General features: G+C 31.9%; 2 protein-coding genes across 6 annotated transcripts; one reads left to right on the forward strand and one right to left on the reverse strand.

Annotated features, from left to right (window-relative positions):
* Positions 1-661: 661 nt before the first annotated feature.
* Positions 662-3757, forward strand: LOC112419246 (uncharacterized). 4 transcript variants are annotated; one of them, XR_005644170.1, is made up of 3 exons: positions 662-926; positions 1016-1112; positions 3163-3757. XR_005644170.1 is itself a non-coding variant. In XM_024776445.2 (2 exons), the coding sequence occupies exons 1-2, from the start codon at positions 854-856 to the stop codon at positions 3426-3428; spliced, it is 339 nt and encodes a 112-aa protein (XP_024632213.2). In that variant the 5' UTR covers positions 678-853; the 3' UTR covers positions 3429-3757. The 4 variants fall into 4 exon arrangements, 1 of the variants encoding a protein (XP_024632213.2); XR_005644171.1 differs by having other exon boundaries at positions 666-926; positions 3200-3757; XM_024776445.2 differs by lacking the exon at positions 1016-1112 and having other exon boundaries at positions 678-926.
* Positions 3565-11725, reverse strand: LOC25487215 (probable leucine-rich repeat receptor-like serine/threonine-protein kinase At3g14840). 2 transcript variants are annotated; one of them, XM_013609084.3, is made up of 24 exons: positions 11300-11725; positions 10953-11127; positions 9636-9707; positions 9479-9547; positions 9282-9353; positions 9137-9208; positions 8763-8834; positions 8588-8659; positions 8420-8491; positions 8145-8216; positions 7994-8065; positions 7747-7818; positions 7100-7162; positions 6878-6943; positions 6756-6791; positions 6629-6669; positions 6020-6399; positions 5675-5870; positions 5440-5583; positions 5090-5208; positions 4767-4977; positions 4396-4633; positions 4159-4309; positions 3565-4071 (listed from the first exon to the last, which is right to left on the reverse strand). In XM_013609084.3, the coding sequence occupies exons 1-24, from the start codon at positions 11394-11396 to the stop codon at positions 3664-3666; spliced, it is 3042 nt and encodes a 1013-aa protein (XP_013464538.2). In that variant the 5' UTR covers positions 11397-11725; the 3' UTR covers positions 3565-3663. The 2 variants fall into 2 exon arrangements, with proteins under 2 accessions (XP_013464538.2, XP_039686616.1); XM_039830682.1 differs by lacking the exons at positions 10953-11127; positions 11300-11725 and adding an exon at positions 9977-10012.
* Positions 11726-16826: the final 5101 nt, after the last annotated feature.

Consider the following 16826-nt stretch of genomic DNA (forward strand, 5'->3'; position numbering starts at 1 on the left):
CCGAAATACCCATGCTTTCTGATCTGCAACGTTGACGTCCAAATCATTGCTTGAATTTGTAATTGATTGATGTAGATCTTTCAATAGGAACTGAACAAACACCACGATAAGACGCGAAATCAAACGCCGCACAAGACAACAAACAACACAACGCCGCACTTAGACGACGAAATCATAAAAAACACAAAAGAAAAAACTTGATAGATGTGAAAACCACTTATCTAAATAAAAGGTTGCCAAGTCATATAGTAGTGCTATAATGTTACTTTTTTTAGTCATTCAACAATATTATTTCTCTTTTTGGAATTTTCCCTTATGCACCGCGAAGGTGTAATGAGAATTTAAAAATTAAAAAAAATCTGTTCGAAAAGAATTAAGTTTTGAAGTTTATCACGATTTGTATTTGATATTTTTTTTTGTTAGTAATTTGTATGTGATATTTTACTATATATGGTTAAATGATCGATTGATTAAATTTTTTTTTTTTAAGGAGATCTATTGATTAACTTATAGAGACAATCTTAATATATTGGACCGTTAAAAAAAAACACAATATATTGGCTAACTTTAAAGACATTTATGATGATTTGATAAATGGCTTCATCCAACTCTGAAGTGCTCAAAATTCCACTTCCTCCAAATTCCACTTCCTCCTCCGTTGTTAATTATAAATAAATTTTGATATTTTAGATTCATTCAATTAATAATGTATCTGATCTATATTACACCATTAATTAAATAAACCTAAAACATCAAAAATTGTTTATAATTGATAACATAGTTACAAAGCCTTATGTTTTTACTTATAAATTCAAACATTTTCTTTGTTGGTACATTGTAAACAATTAAAAACATGGCTAAAATTCTTAAATACGTTCATGTTATGTTCATCTTTCTATCTCTATTTCTTGTTGTAACCGACGCTAGTAAGTCCACTTTAAACTTTTCTTCTTTATCATACACAAAATCTTTCATCCATTTTCTAACATTCCTTTACTCTTATTTTGCATCATAGGTACTTCTTCCTTCGTCATAAACTAGTTCTAGAAGTTGTTATGACTCACTTTAATCTAGAAGGATTTAGAAGATATATTGTTAGGGGATAATATTGAGTATGTTAGAGTGCACTTATCTTAATATGAGTATGCATAAGTCTATATAAGTATTGTATACTTCTCCCGTTTCTAAATATAAGCAAATTTTACTTTTTAGATTCATTCAATTATGAACCACATACATCATTAATGGAATGAATCTAAAAATAAAATTTGTTTATATTTAAGAACGGAGGGAGTATCTTATTATGAGAATCAATGAAAAATATAATGAATTTTCTTTCTTTTATCTCTAGTTTTCTCTCTTAATTTCTGGAGTGTGATCCCTACTCGAATTGGATCGTATCATAATGCTACTACAATTATGATTTTTGGTACACTTTAATTTATGTTTATGAAAGATTTCCATATTGTAGACAAGCTCATAAGAATGTTAATAGACAAACCCCCATATTATAGTTGTCGTTTGACAACATAATATTATAAAAATATAGTTTGTGGGGATTATAAAAATATTCTTATTACCATTATTCACTCATATAAGTATAAGCTCATAAGAATTTTATAGACAAACCCTATATTATAATTGTCTTTTGACAAAATAATATTATAAAAATATTGTTTTTGTGGGGATTATAAAAATATTCTTATTACCATTATTCACTCATTTAAAAATATTGAGAAAAACGTCATTCCATAATTCCTCTAAAAAAGAAAACACATTCCTTAGTTATAGTGTATATGTTCGCTCATGAATTGAATTATAAAATAGATCACACTTAATTTGAACAAGATAAACAAAATGATAAACATTCTATCCTTTTTCAGTAGAACTAATTAATATTATTTATTTGGAAAATTAAAGGTTTTTATTTTTTTATTTTTTTTGTAACAAAGTTTGTTTTTGTTACTTGCAAATTTAAATTTCCATGAAAGACAGGATATGAAAGTTTTTGTTACCTATAAGGTGTGTTTGATATACTAAAAAATGAAGGATAAAACATGACAACTTCAGTTGTATAATGTTTGATTTGTAAAACTCTTTAGGGATAGAACAAATTGATGGCAAAGAACATAACAAAAAGCATATAAGACTAGATATTATTCAATACTATAAAATTTTGTTACGTGTTGTTCTGTCTTATTTTGTGCTATATATTTTGTTTTGAGGATCTGTCCGGTTGTTACTGTTTAACATATCAAACACACCCATCATAATGGTTTCTTGTGTAGTTAAAATTCTATTATTAAGATCAATAACATTGTTAAAAGTCTCAAGTGCAAAATATAATAACAATTCTAATGAAAATAACAAAAGACTTCGTTAATGTTACTTCAAAAAATAAGACTTCATTAATGTTAAAAAAAGAGTGATAGAGAGAGGATCCATCAATTTATTTATTTATTGTTTTTGGTGAAATGACCCATCAATTTTATCAGTGAAATAAGTGTATGTAAAAAAATAATGAATTTATTGGAGAGAGGGCGTAATGTATCACAATTATTTATTATTGGAGAAAAGATTAGACATCAAAGTTATTTGAAAGAAAGAGTGAATGCGAAAAGAAAAAAAATTATTGATGGATTAGAATGAGGGTATAATAAAAAAAACAAAAAAGTACACTTCATTAATTTGAGGGTGTTATTCTAAAATGACACGTAAAAAGAAATAGATGAAATATAATTATCCTAGTAAATAGATTTTCAATGAGAAGCTCGTTTTATTCATTTTGAGATGGAAAAGATAAACAAAATATTAAAATAAAAAATTGAGGTTGTACCATGTTAAACTTGTAAATAGAACTGAGAAATAGTTAACTTGTGCAACAAGTTAACTTGATATGCAAGCTTCTGCATAAGTTAGACATTAGAATAATGACAGCTATGAGTTAGTTAGGATTATACACATAACACACATTCTCTTTTCTTCCTAGCTTCTGCAATTTCTATGGTTTTCATTATGTTGATGATGAACTTCATGACAGTATCAGAGCTAATGCCGCCGCGAACGGTGATGGAAATTTGATTCCTCTAATTCTTGATCATTATGAACAACCTAGTACTGTTTATCATGTTCATCTTTTTGATAGTCCCTCTTATGTTGCAGTCACTCCAATTTTAACACATCCGAATTGTCATGCTAGGGCTCGATCCATGAGACGAGCTTTTGGAGCGAAGAGCAAATTTGATTTTGTTGATGGTTCTATACATGTTTCTACGGGGTTTGATCCAAGTTTCAAGTCTTGGAATCGCTGCAATATGCTTGTTCATTTGTGGATAATGAACTATCTTGATGAATCAATTGCGCACCACATAGTTTTTCTGGAAAATGCAATTGACGTTTGGAATGAGCTAAAGCAAAAATTTTCGTAAGGTGATTATAAGAAACACGGCTGAAGTTTGCTATAAGAAACATGATTTTCCTCCTCATGCTATCTACATTAGGACTTGTTTGGGACTTTTGAAAGTTAAAGGACCACTTTGGGAAAAACGAAAAACTTAAAAGACCTTTAGATGCATTTGACCTTAATATTTCAATAAGTTGAATACAGAATTTCCAAGATAAAGTTTATACTTCCAGTTTCTTTCTATATATATAGTTTATTTTTTAAAATCTATAAGGAGAATCCATGCTGATAGAACGCATATCTGTATGAGACATAAATTCTGCAGTTTCACTTATTAAGATGCTCTCTTCTTGAGTCTCAGGTGTATAAACTTTTTCACTTTGTTCACAATACTGTTGAATAATTTCCAACTGTTGATGATACTGTTGAATAATTTCCAACTTATTGCCTTCAAAAACTTGGCTTGTGTCTTGTTTAACTTCTTCAACATCAGATTGTCCTTCAAGCATGCTTACAACTGATGACATGGTTGGTCTATGCATCGGAGAAACACGAGTGCATAAAAGAGCTACATTGATCATGATCATTGCTTCCTCTTTGTTGAAATCTTCACCTAATCTCTCATCAATTAGGTCCATTATGTTACCTTCTTCCTTTAAGAGATGCACCTGATAAAGATGAAATACAAACTTCAAGATATTGTGATGAAGACTCAAATTGGATAGAAGGTATGAAGTTATGGATGTGTTAGTTACCCGATCAACAAGAGAGAAGCATTCATCCCTTGGCCTATTCATGGTGTTGTGCTTCCCACTAACAATTTCCAAGGCAACTACTCCAAAACTATAAACATCCACTTTCTCCGTCAAATATCCGTGCATTGCATATTCTGGAGCCATATATCCACTGCAACATAAAAAATTAGGTTGGAAAATGATAAATACCCTTAAAAAATTCCATAAAAAAAAGAACAAATTATATATAGAACTCACTAAGTGCCGGCTACTCTAGTAGTTATATGTGTGTGTCCGTCATCTTTAAGCTTGGCCAAACCAAAATCCGATATCTTTGGATTGAGATCTTTATCGAGCAACACATTAGTTGCTTTGATGTCCCTGTGAACTATCTTAAGCCTCGACTCTTCATGTAGGTAAGCCAAACCTCTAGCAATACCGACGCAAATTTTCTTCCTTGTCGACCAAGTCAATTTCAATGGACAGTTTTCTTTGGCTTCATTTTCAAATGTCATAGAAAATTAGACGACAAAATCATATGGTGTGTGTACACAGAGAGACACACACAACATTGTAGATTATATTAATGAAAGAGCTACAAAACTTGACTACATGGATAAAAGGTTTACCAAACAAAGCACAATCAAGGCTATTATTTTCCATGTATTCATATATTAGCAATAACTGATCTCCCTCCATACAGCAACCATAGAGCTTAACTAGACAAGGGTGTTGCAAAGCAGAAATCAAGCCGATCTCATTTATAAATTCGCGGTTCCCTTGCTTTGATTTAGAAGAAAGCTGCTTAACTGCTACTATTGTGCCGTCTGAAAGAACACCCTGCAATTACAGGAGTTTATATTATATCTCTATATATGAAAGAAGTTATAAAGAAGTCAAAACAATAATAGATCTTCAAATTTCAAATGAAAGTGTAGATTTTCCACAATACCTTGTAAACAGGACCAAACCCTCCTTCTCCAATCTTATAGGCAATATCAAAGTTGTTTGTTGCTGCTTTGATCTGCCGTAACGTAAATAGCCCAGGTTGGAAATCTAAACCCTTTAGGTCTGTTGATTGAAGTAAAAAAGAATATTTAAATAAAATCAGAGATAATTTTTGAGTAATTTACACATCTAGACATAATGGCAGCTTTGACTAAAGAATATATATTTTTATAAAATCAAATTCAGCCTGTTATGTGTATAAAGGAATTTCCCAAAATTCATTTTTATGCTTGCAAAATCCCAAGTTTGCATCAAAATTCCTTAGTGTTTTAGTAAAACTATCTTAGGTCTTACCTCTTTCTAACGGACCTATATGTCGTCGACATCTTCTCCCCCAATATATTCCAAATATCAGTAAGATAACTAGTCCTCCAGCAACAATCACAGCAATTTTCCAAACAGGCATGCTACTTCCCTTTTCCACCGGCGGTGTAAAGTCTGTTTAATTATGATAAAATATAAAAGGTTGTCATATAGACCATATTAGATGATGATGGAATAAGAAGAACCATGAAGAACTATAACTGACCAGGATCAACAGATATAGCCGATATAAGAGGACCATGTACTGAATCAAATGGGATACCGGTTGTCCCTTTCCCCGCCCAATGAAGGCGAATCTCCAATGTATTACTAGTCACATTAGCAGTGAACTTCTTTATGATTGCTTTACCAACTCCACCGGCTTCTTTTGCAATATTGAAATCCTTCAGCACCAACCTTCTCTGCAATAATTCAATCAAAAGAAGGTTTATAATCTTCAAAGGATAATTTGATCAAACAAAAAATGTTGTTGACAAAGATATATTTTTTTTGGATAAGGCACAAAAACACTAAAAGGTTGTTGACAAAGATAAGACAATGAGACTATAACCTGAATATAGATGTCAAATATACGCCTCCCAAGACTGCTATATGTTTGGTCATCGGCGAACATTATCTCCGCAAAATGGAGATTTACTGTGTAGTTTCCATTTCCCATGCAAAATCCATAATATGTTAGGGAAAGCGGAGAAACCCGTGCATCCATATACAACTCACCATTGTCGATGGAAAGGTTTTTATTAGACCAGGTATAGTAATCCTCCTTAAGGCTAGTATCAAAGAAGTGGCCGGTGTTGCTAAGTGCCCAATTCGTTTCACTAAGGTGAAAGCTTGCTGCTGGTCCAGTTTCATTTGAATCATCATCATACGTCAAGCTTTCATTAGAAGTTATTTGCTTACCACCACAATTTATACGGAGAGAGTACGAAGCTGGAATAGTCAAAAGAAAAAAAATGCCAAGTACAATAAGATGATCACATTATAAATAAAAATTGTAAGATTAGAACCTAGAACAACAACCTTGGTTCGAATACAAGGATTTATTGTAGAAACAAGCTCAAATAAGCCAATTCAAACAGGCCCTAAGTAGAAATTATTAAGTTAAAAGCACCAGCAAGTATCCTACAATCTAAAGGAAAACCACGACAAATCAACTTACTTTTAGGACAGCTGAAGTTCCCCAAACATGAAACCCTTCCCCTAAGAAAAAATAATGGTGTGTAACATATCAGCATAATCACATTATAAAATAATTTATTATGACTCATGAGTAGTACAAAACTTACAAGTTATTTCGCTTTGAAGATGATGCAAACAAGTTCCTGCGGCACATGGTAAACAGCAAAAGATTAGATAGTTTCTTAAAATTGTTGAAACAAAAAAAGTATGAAAAAACAAGGATTCTTACACGGTTCCCTGTTGACATGTCAACTGCTCTGGATTTTCAATGCTCAAATTGTTATACGAAAGATCTCTGCATGTGATTCAGAAATAAAGATGTAACAAAGAACTATATGTAACACTTTGGTATAGAAATATCGAAAACTAGTTGTACAAAAATTTAGCATGCAGAAGTAATAATTAACCTCAATAAATTAAATAAGCAGCATTTGAAGGATTGATTACTCACGTGTAGTCTAGTTTAGCAATCCAATTTGGAAGCGGTCCAGTCAAAAGGTTTCCAGTTAAGTATCTAAGTAAAACAATAAGATAAGATTAATGAAGACTAGATTAAAGTTTAAGGATATCAAGAAAGAACTTGCTCCAATGTTCTACGCTTTCTCCTTATTTCCATTTATAGATTTACCTCTTTTTCTAATCATTCTCAATTTAGATTTTCAGCGAGAGGCCGCGACGTGATTATCTCATGGTGATATATAAATTTATTGGTCTGAAGTTTAAGAACAAAAATAAATAGAATGTATGCACATAGACATAGTTCTAGATTGCAGTTCGCAACTGCAATAGGGTTTTAGAGGTTTCTGCAACGGTATCAAACTGCAATTGTGGCCGTATTTGCCTGCACTGTTGCAGTGTAATTGCATTTTAGAACCATGCATGCACATGGACTTGAAATGGATAAATATTCATGAGAGAAATGAATCAGATTCACGATTTTCCACTTGCGTTTCTATCTAAAATCCAATCTATTAATAATCTCGTGCTTCGCTTCAAACAATTCTAACCTTGTCTTCATCAGTTTAAATCACACTTTCTTTCAGGTATCTTTAAGAATTCAATTTGATGTATACAAGTAACTCAGAGGATATTGCTTACAGCATACTTATGCTCGTCAGGCCACCCAAGGTGTTCGGAATCGGTCCAGTTAATTTGTTAAAACTGAGATCTCTGAAAAAGAAATTATGCTCAGAATAAATATTATTCGACAAGAAAAATGGTTTAGTCCCGATAACATAACAAAAGAAGCATCTTGTTTTTCACCAAATTTTGAGTACTGATTGTATCTATTGTAACTGGTTCTAACGCATGTGAATAATGCAAGAAACTTCCTAGCATTACTCACAAAGATTTTAAAGTAGTAATATTTCCAAGATAGTCGGGAACTTCTCCTATAAGATTGCAACTCCTCAGCACTCTGTCAAAAAAATTGATACTATGTAAATTTTTAAAGTGCAAACAAGCACTTATGCTAATAATCCAAGCAATTCCCTTACAATGTTTGAATATTTTTCAAGCCAATAACTTGCGGAAATGGAGAATCTGATCCTTTCAAGTCGCTTATTCTCCTGCATAACATTTGTTAAACGCTGTAAAACTCAATTAGAGAAAAATTGAATTTTAAATCCTTGACCAAAATCTATAAAGCACTGATACACACAAATACCGAACACGATACTGACGTTGACATACATGTAGTGTGTCAGACACTAGACTCGCATTCAATTTAAACGTCGGTGTTAAAGATCACAAGAAAATACATCATACTTACAAGTCAGTGAGGTTTTTCAGATTTAAAATTCCAGAAGGAATTGGACCACTCAAACCACTCCCTTGCATCACCCTGTCAAAATTAAAAGTTATTATTTTGACAAACCAGCTTAACTAAGAAAAAAAATTATGATTTAGAATTTCACAAGAAGAAAGAAAAGGTTCACACATCCTCTCAAGAATTGTCCAGTTCTGAATGAAATGAGGTATAGTTCCAGAAAATTGATTGTCGCAAAGTCGACTGCATTTTCAGAAGGTAAAATATGATATTAGGATTCATATGAACATCAATAGAATGAATGTTATTAAGTGTAACAAAAACAATTAAGGGAAGGATTTGTTACATGTGCTTCAGTTTAGTGAGGTTAGCAAATGTTGGAGGTAAATTACCGGTAAAAAAGTTCGAGGTAAGAAGCCTACAACAACATTGAAATTGGAATTAGGGATTGCAATTCTCTGTATAGTAAAAATGGATAAAATCGCCTATTTTTTAGGTGTAGCAATCTAGAAAATGGCAGTGTAGTTAATTGTGGATCACATAAAATAGCAGTTTGTTCAAATTCCGTTATATTACAGTGCTATAACGCTACACTATGAACTACATCACGTATCACAGAAAGATAACAATTTGTTAAAATTCCGCTATACTATAACACTTCTATAACTGCTATTTGACAAAACTCGAATATATATAGATGAATTCTACAAAAGGTCTTACAGTCTTTCAAGCTGGTGAAGATTCCCAAGCTCCGGTGGAAGATCTCCAGATAACTGATTGAACTTCAGAATCCTATGCATTTAGGGTTTCAAACTTTTAAGTTCCTTGAAAATTTTCATAAAATTTACATGGGAAAATTACTTACAATTTTTGCATGGTGCTGATGTTTCCAAGCTCTTTCGGGATTGAACCCGTTAATCGGTTTCCTATGAGTGAACTGTCACAAAATTAAAGAATCATGCAAAACTACTTATAATATTATATTCCAAAAGGAAAATAATAATCTAAAACTAAAAATTACATAAAAGAATAGGAAATAAAAGAATGGTTAAGGGGAAATACATGTTGACAAGATTCATGGAACCCCATTGTGGAGGGATTGTACCATTAAGGTAGTTGTTTGTGAGATCACTGTACCACATTAAGTAAAATAATCAAACATTAATATTGAATTATGATATTGATACAAATTTAGTAAGGTAAAATTAGAATAACATACATTTGTTGGAGGTAAGGCAATCTCACAAGTTCCCTTGGAAGTGTGCCAGAAAGATTTTGTGACTTGAGAACACTGCACCATAATTAATTATAAGCTTGAATATTTGATTATAAATATTGAATTCATATTAGTAGAATACCAGGTTCGATTCCCAGATGGAAATAACGTTTGACCAGTGCACATGCATCATAATTAATTAAAAGCTTGTGTTTTGACTCTATAAGCTTTTGTAGCACCTTGAAAATTAGGTTCTAAATATATGAATTCATATTTAACTTATTTAATTAGGTTCTGAAAATTAAGAACAACACATCTATCCACCACAGTAGTGACCAACCTACCTTAAAGAATATGTTAAGCATACAAGGTTATCTATGTACCACCTGTACACTCACACACAATTGTGGCATGTGTGTGTCCATGTGGTCCCCACACACACAAAAAACTCATATTTATTGTCACCCACACACTCTCATATGGGGGGTACAATTTGTGTATGGCGAGAAAAGGGTGTCCATGAAACATTATCCTTATTATACACAAGCCAGAAATCGAACATCTAACTACCTGCTTAAAGGTGTATGAGTCTCTTACCGGTATAACCAACCACATGTTTGTATCTAATCAACGTGTATGATGAGTCAATCATTGACATATAAATTCTAAATTCTCTAAAATTTCCAATTATCATCCAAACACACTCTTAGATTTAGTAGTATTTGACATATAAATCATTCACTAGTATATCATTTATTTAGGTGAATCATCGTAGCACAAATCAAATTAAATAACAAGTCACTTGATTTTTCCCCTAAATAAAGTCAGTTGATTTTAATCTTTTATGCTAACTATACTAAACAAACTAAAGGGAATATATTTAGACTAACAAGAAAAAAACAAAATAAAAGCCCATTGAAAATTTGATTTAGTATTTTGGGTAAGATGGTGAAGCATATCTATATTAAGAATCACGTATCGGATTGAGACGTGACATAAATATATGTTTATAAATGATGGATTGTCCTCATCTTATAAGTCAATTATGTGCGAGTTGAGTTAGGTCCAATTTAAAGTACTAATAATCTATAAGAGTATATTGATGTGAGCATTTATATTCAAGCACCAAGTTCAATAGTATACAATATGAAAGAGATTATTGGAGGAAAAAGTACCGCATAACATAAAGATAAAACTTAAAATTAGTTTATAAAGAATAATAATTTTATAGGATTAGTAAGGCACAGTGTAAAAATATAATAATACCTGCACCAAACACACAAAATTGACACACATATGGAGAGCAAGAAAATGACATACATGCTAACAATATGACAGACAGTGGCATTGGCAAAAGTGCAATTGCAAGTGACAGCATTTTCAAACCCTTTCATTGGACTAGAAGTTGTCCAATTATTTTCTCCACTACATGGATCTATGTTGAAGTCCCAATCCTTCTTCCCAAGTGTCTTAGCTACATCTTTCATAACTTGTACTGCATATTAATTCAAAACCAAAATTTGTTTTAATATCCTCATGCTAGAGACGAAAAACTTAAACTGATAGCGAAAATCGTACCTGAAACCTTGAGGAGAGCACATTCCAAAGTCTCAAGTCAAAACGACTAGACCAAATAAAACTAAGAGAGACGTTTATAAGGTACATACCTTCTTCTTGTAAGAGAGTAGCTCCTCTAGCAAATGAAGAGATCAAACAAAAGGAAAGAAACAAAAGATGCAAAGACGTGTTCATGATAAGCTTCATATTTGAAACAAGTGAATGGAATAAATGAAATCAATCCATGAATGTGTAAGGGTTATATTAAGCAATTAATTGTAGCAAGAGATGCGTTCCTGGAAAGAGATATATGGAAAATAGACCACTTTATGAGTTAATGAAATGAAAAGTCGATAGTAATGCGAAATAGACAAAAATTTAAGTAAGGGCCCGTTTACTTTCATTTTTCCTGCTTTTTTATTTGAAAATATACACTTGTTTACACTTACAATATTTTAAGTTGTTAACAATGGTCTATAATCGAAGTTATGATAAGAACAATGCATGCACATGTACCAAAAGAGGTATTTGTCCTAATATAAGACGTAATAAGAACAATCAACGTCAAACCCGCGATAAGCCTATAATTCGATATCAACATCATCTTTCTATGTAAGCATTATAACAAAAAAAGAAAGTGCGTGAAAAGGCAACAATAAAGCATGTCACATGTACGACCGTTTTGGGTGGGGTTTTGATAAGAGGGTTTATACCCATCTGCTAAGAGTTCTACATCGGTTAGGAGTTCGACTTGATAATTTATTTATAAGTGGAGGCAATCCTCACCCCATAAACCGATTTTGTAGGGTTGTGTTAGGACCAACCACGATTTCTAATACTATCCTCGCACAGCAATAAGTATGTCGTTTTGTATCAAAATATATAATTATCGAATTCACACTGATTGCGATATAGTTTGAGCCATTCAAATTATGCAATGTTCTAAATCAATATGTTATAAAAGAGTTGATTTGACAATTTGTAAAAAGGATGAAATAAATGAATAAAAAGTTGTGTTGGGATTAAACGTCGTTAGATAATCATTCAATGAACTCTCTTAATCGATTACTTACTTTCTATATTTTAGTTATGTTTCCACATATCCCTCCCTTAACCGGAAAACACCGCAAGATTTATTATATCAAATAATTTCTGGTGTCCACTTAGTTAATTGATCAATGGAATTAATCAGACAATGTGTGTGATTGTAAACGTGTCCTTATATCTAACAATTAGCATCCACAACTGAATTTATTTTAGATCCCTGAGATAAAAAGTCGATGTCTCACACTTTTTAAGTAATAGCGAATAACTATTACTTTATTATTTTATTTTTTACTAAGGACGTTCCATCCATAATCATGGGATGCCCCATCAATCAGAGAGTATTATAAGCATTTAAAATAACAGAGTATCAAAAAAGAATTTTGGTATGAGTCACACTATTTTAATATAATCCGTTATTGCTCAAGTTGGCAAATCAATACCTTGAGCTTATGCCTTATAACTCAGACTTTATAAGCAGACTCGTTTAATTCCTCAAAAAAAAAAAAAAAAAGACTCGTTTAATAACATTTTTTTACGAGCTTGTAATTTATTTTTATTAACTTATAATATATTTTGATAAGCTAATTCAATTAACTTATAACTTTTAGGTTATCATTTTTCTCTCAATTTTATCCGTGTCTTCTTTCTTGAAAAACAAAGTCATTGACACCGATTAACAGCTAACCAAACAGTCTAATGCAATTTCTGACACTTTTCCATGGAAATACATCAATTTATTTTCAATTATGAAAATTAACATTAGAATGCAGTTACACACAAAATAACATTAGAATGCAACTATTCCCATGAGCTTAGTTCAGTTGGTAGGGATATTGCATATTATATGCAGGGGCTGGGGTTTGAACCCCAGACACTCCACTTCTCCACAATTTAATTGTGTGAGCTTTAGCTACTAGGCTACTTGACCAAAAAAAAAAAAACATTAGAATGCAACTATTTCATAAGTTCTAGCTCAACTGATAAAAAATTATCGAAATTGTTAGGCTGGACATCATGATCGAGATTCAAATCCCGGTACTTTCACTCTATGTGTGTGAGTTTAGGATAGCTTTGCCATCTCTTCTATTTTAAAAAAACATTAGAGTGCAACTATACATCATTTAATAATATGAAAAATTTAACAACTTTCGTCAATAGTGGTGATCTTTTTGTTGGACATTACTTTAATAAAGAATGTACACTTTTTATCTCCTTTTTTTGTTTTGTTTTGAGAAAAGCACACTTTTTATCTCCTTTTTAAATCTGCTTTTATAAACTCAAACGCGGTTTCACAATTTTTTTCTGGTATTTGGTAAACTATAGAAGCGATTCCCTTAAACGTGGTTTAGGCCCCAAACTCACGTTCACTCAAAGCTGGAATCTGTAGCTTCTGTGGCAATTGAAAGCGCTTTTGAAGATTTACTTTTTATGACAGATTTATATTCCGAAATTACCTATGACATCTTTATCATTTTCCTACAAAGTTGTAAACAAATTTCTAATTAACGGCCACAGTGATGATTTTTCATTCCTCTATTTGTTTACTCACCTTGCTTAGCCTTCAGCTGCAGCGCTGCAACCTGCAAGCTTCAGTAATCTCTCTCTTTTTCTCCAGGTTAGGGAAAAAGCTGGAATTGGGCTTAAAAGCTCTATTTCTTTTAATTTATTTACTAAAATACAATATACATTTTGTTTTAAAAGTTTGACTAATCTACAAATAATAAACTTAATAATGCAAAATAAATTTCAACCATTATATAAAATAAAAATAAAGTTTATTAAAGAAAAATGAAGTCTGATTTTAAATACATATTAATACCCCATTTTGGTAAACTTGATCCATTATATAAAATAAAAATGAAGTTTATTAAATAACATCAACTCATAAGAATCACTTTTAGTAAAATATATCCAAACATAAATCAATTCACATCCAACTCACTTTTAACTAAAATCAATTCTTTCAAACTCAATTCTATCAAAATCAATTTTCGTCACCGCCAAACCAAATACACACAGTATCTAACCCTATACTCACCATTTTATCTTCTTTTTAAACATTCAAAGTATCTGATCCTGACTTTTTACAGTATTATTTTTAAAAAGTTTATTTTCTAAATGTAAAGCCTGTCGTCAAGAAAGTTAAAATAAATAAATAGAACTTCAATTGAATCTTTGATGCCTTGAATCAAATCAACATAAACATGAAACATCATGTTGGGACCTTTAATAAGATTGATAGAATGTAAAGAATCCGAGTAACAAGCTAACTTTGTAATTTCAACCTCTTTTGCCAACATTTAGGCCCCGGTAAATAGCGAATAACTATATTTTAAGAATATCAGAGGAATGTTGAATATAGCCAAAGAAACCTGATAAATAAAAACTTGTTTCATTTCTTAAGACACCGCCATAGCCAACTCTAATAGCAGAGCCGAGGCAACTACCATCAACGTTAAGGATGATGCTAAAGTTATTGTTATTATTCCACTTGATAAGTCTATCAATTGATATGCCATTTGGCGCTGAACGGAAGCAAACTGATAATGTTTCAACCATGCATACTGTGAATGTTATATCAAATTTCATTGAAGTTATATTTTTTTTTGTTACATATATCCACGCGAGAAAGAAGCCAATAATACTCACTTTTAGTAATGTAGGTGACATTTTTGCTTGGCCAAAAAAAAGCTTCCTCAAAAGAGGCATTGAACTTGATTTGCATGTTGTTGATGGAGTCTGCTACGATAGGAGTGAGATTGGTGTAAAGAGCCTAGGGCCTATCTGTTGGAGGAGAGCACATCATTAACTGTCAGATGCAAGTCATGAAAATCTATGAAGGGTGCTAAGCACCTTAAGTAACAAAAAGAACTCCAATGGCAAGAACAAAAAGAAGAAGGCTAAAATATAGTTTTAGTCCCTGCAAATATGCCTCGTTTTGATTTTAGTTCCTGTAAAAAAAATATTTTGTTTTTGATCCCTGCAAATTTTTTTGTTTTTGAAAATAGTCCTTGACCCCACTTTTGTGATGATTTGCAACGTGACACATTATAACTGAACCAATTTTGTAGTTTTTGGTCCCCGCAAAATATTTTGTTTTTAAAAAAGGTCCCTGCAAATTTTTTTGTTTCTGAAAATAGTCCCTCAGGGACTATTTTCAAAAACAAAAAATTTTGCAGGGACAAAAAACAATTTTTTTTTTTACAGGGAGTAAAACCAAAACGAGGCATATTTGCAGGGAGTAAAACCATATTTTAGCCGAAGAAGAAACACCTGACCCGACCCTACGTGCCAAGAGAACCAACCAAGTGGAAGCCTTTGTTATTAGTGTGTCTCCAAACGAAATTACGGATAGTTTGATCAATACTATCACAAATACTCCGAGTGATTAGCTCTTGCATGTAGCTAATAAGATGAAATTGAGGAAAAAACATATGAAGCAAGAGCTAATCATCCAAGTTTATTTAGCAATCAATATTTTTTCTTCAGGAAGCAAGCTTAGATTGCATTTTTTATATGATAAAAAGTAAATGAGTTCCCACTCCCAAATTCCTCAACACAATTGTTACATTGGGAATTCCAAATCACAATTTGAGATTAAAAGTAGGAGTTCCCGTGATGCTATAAAGGAATATATATACACAATTAAGATTATGCAATGGGACAAGACTAATTATAACAAGGATGGAAAAATTTGTGCTAGAGGGAAAAGTGATATCTAGAAGTAACTTCAGGGAGAAGATCTTTATACCTAGGTTATCTCTAATACCTTCTGATGTAAGAATCCCTTTCAAGTTTAAGCGTACATAATTCCCTTTGGTAGTTTCCTTTGCAATGACCATTATTAATAAGAGTTAAGGCCAATCACTAAAACATGTTGGAGATATACCTTCCAACCGTCAGTGTTCTTATATGGTCAGTTGTACGCTGCAATATCAAGGGTCACTTCAAAGGAAGGGTTGCAGATATTGATAAACGATGAAAACGGTGAAGATACTAATGTGACATCAAATGTGGTCTACAAAGATCCAAATGCATAATAGCAGTTTTGGCCCCCTAAGTATCAGAAAGTTGAGATCTTGGCCCTGTAACAAAATAAAATACAATCAAACCCCCTAAGTACTACCCCTTTTGCAGTTTTGACCCCCATGCCAATTTTGACCAAGTCAATGCTAATTTTTTAATTAAAAATAATTTTTTAATAATTAAAAAAATAAAAAAATACACATGTGGCGTCCACGTCATCATTGGCTTGGTAAAAATTGGTCTAGAGGGCCAAAACTGCAAGAGGGACAATACTTAAAGGGCTGTATTGTATTTTATTTTGTTAGAGGGTCAAAATCGCAACTTCCTGATATTTAGGAGGCCAAAACTGCTATTAAACCTTTTTCAAAAATATTAATGTTATCTTGATATGATTAGTATGGATCCATATTTTTTTTCTAAGTATGTGGATCCATTTTAATGATACGAAGTATATGGTTTTTTTTTTTTTGACCAAATATATGGTTAATATCTATTATTTTGGTATAATTGATTTTTCTTGACAAGTATTATGAACATATAAAGTGATGTCTCTTAAGTCAGTAG

The sequence above is a fragment of the Medicago truncatula genome, chromosome 2 (assembly GCF_003473485.1).
Source record: "Medicago truncatula cultivar Jemalong A17 chromosome 2, MtrunA17r5.0-ANR, whole genome shotgun sequence".
Lineage (NCBI taxonomy): Eukaryota > Viridiplantae > Streptophyta > Magnoliopsida > Fabales > Fabaceae > Medicago > Medicago truncatula.

Bases quoted from the DNA above. Each gene is read 5' to 3' on its own strand.
- LOC112419246 (XM_024776445.2), top strand. From the start codon at position 854: ATGGCTAAAATTCTTAAATACGTTCATGTTATGTTCATCTTTCTATCT. The intron at 927-3,162 runs GTAAGTCCACTT...CTTATGTTGCAG, and splicing joins TCTTGTTGTAACCGACGCTA to TCACTCCAATTTTAACACAT.
- LOC25487215 (XM_013609084.3), bottom strand. From the start codon at position 11,396: ATGAAGCTTATCATGAACACGTCTTTGCATCTTTTGTTTCTTTCCTTT. The intron at 5,871-6,019 runs GTTATAGTCTCA...GAATTATTGCAG, and splicing joins TATTTGACATCTATATTCAG to AGAAGGTTGGTGCTGAAGGA. The intron at 5,584-5,674 runs GTCAGTTATAGT...ATAATTAAACAG, and splicing joins GGCTATATCTGTTGATCCTG to ACTTTACACCGCCGGTGGAA.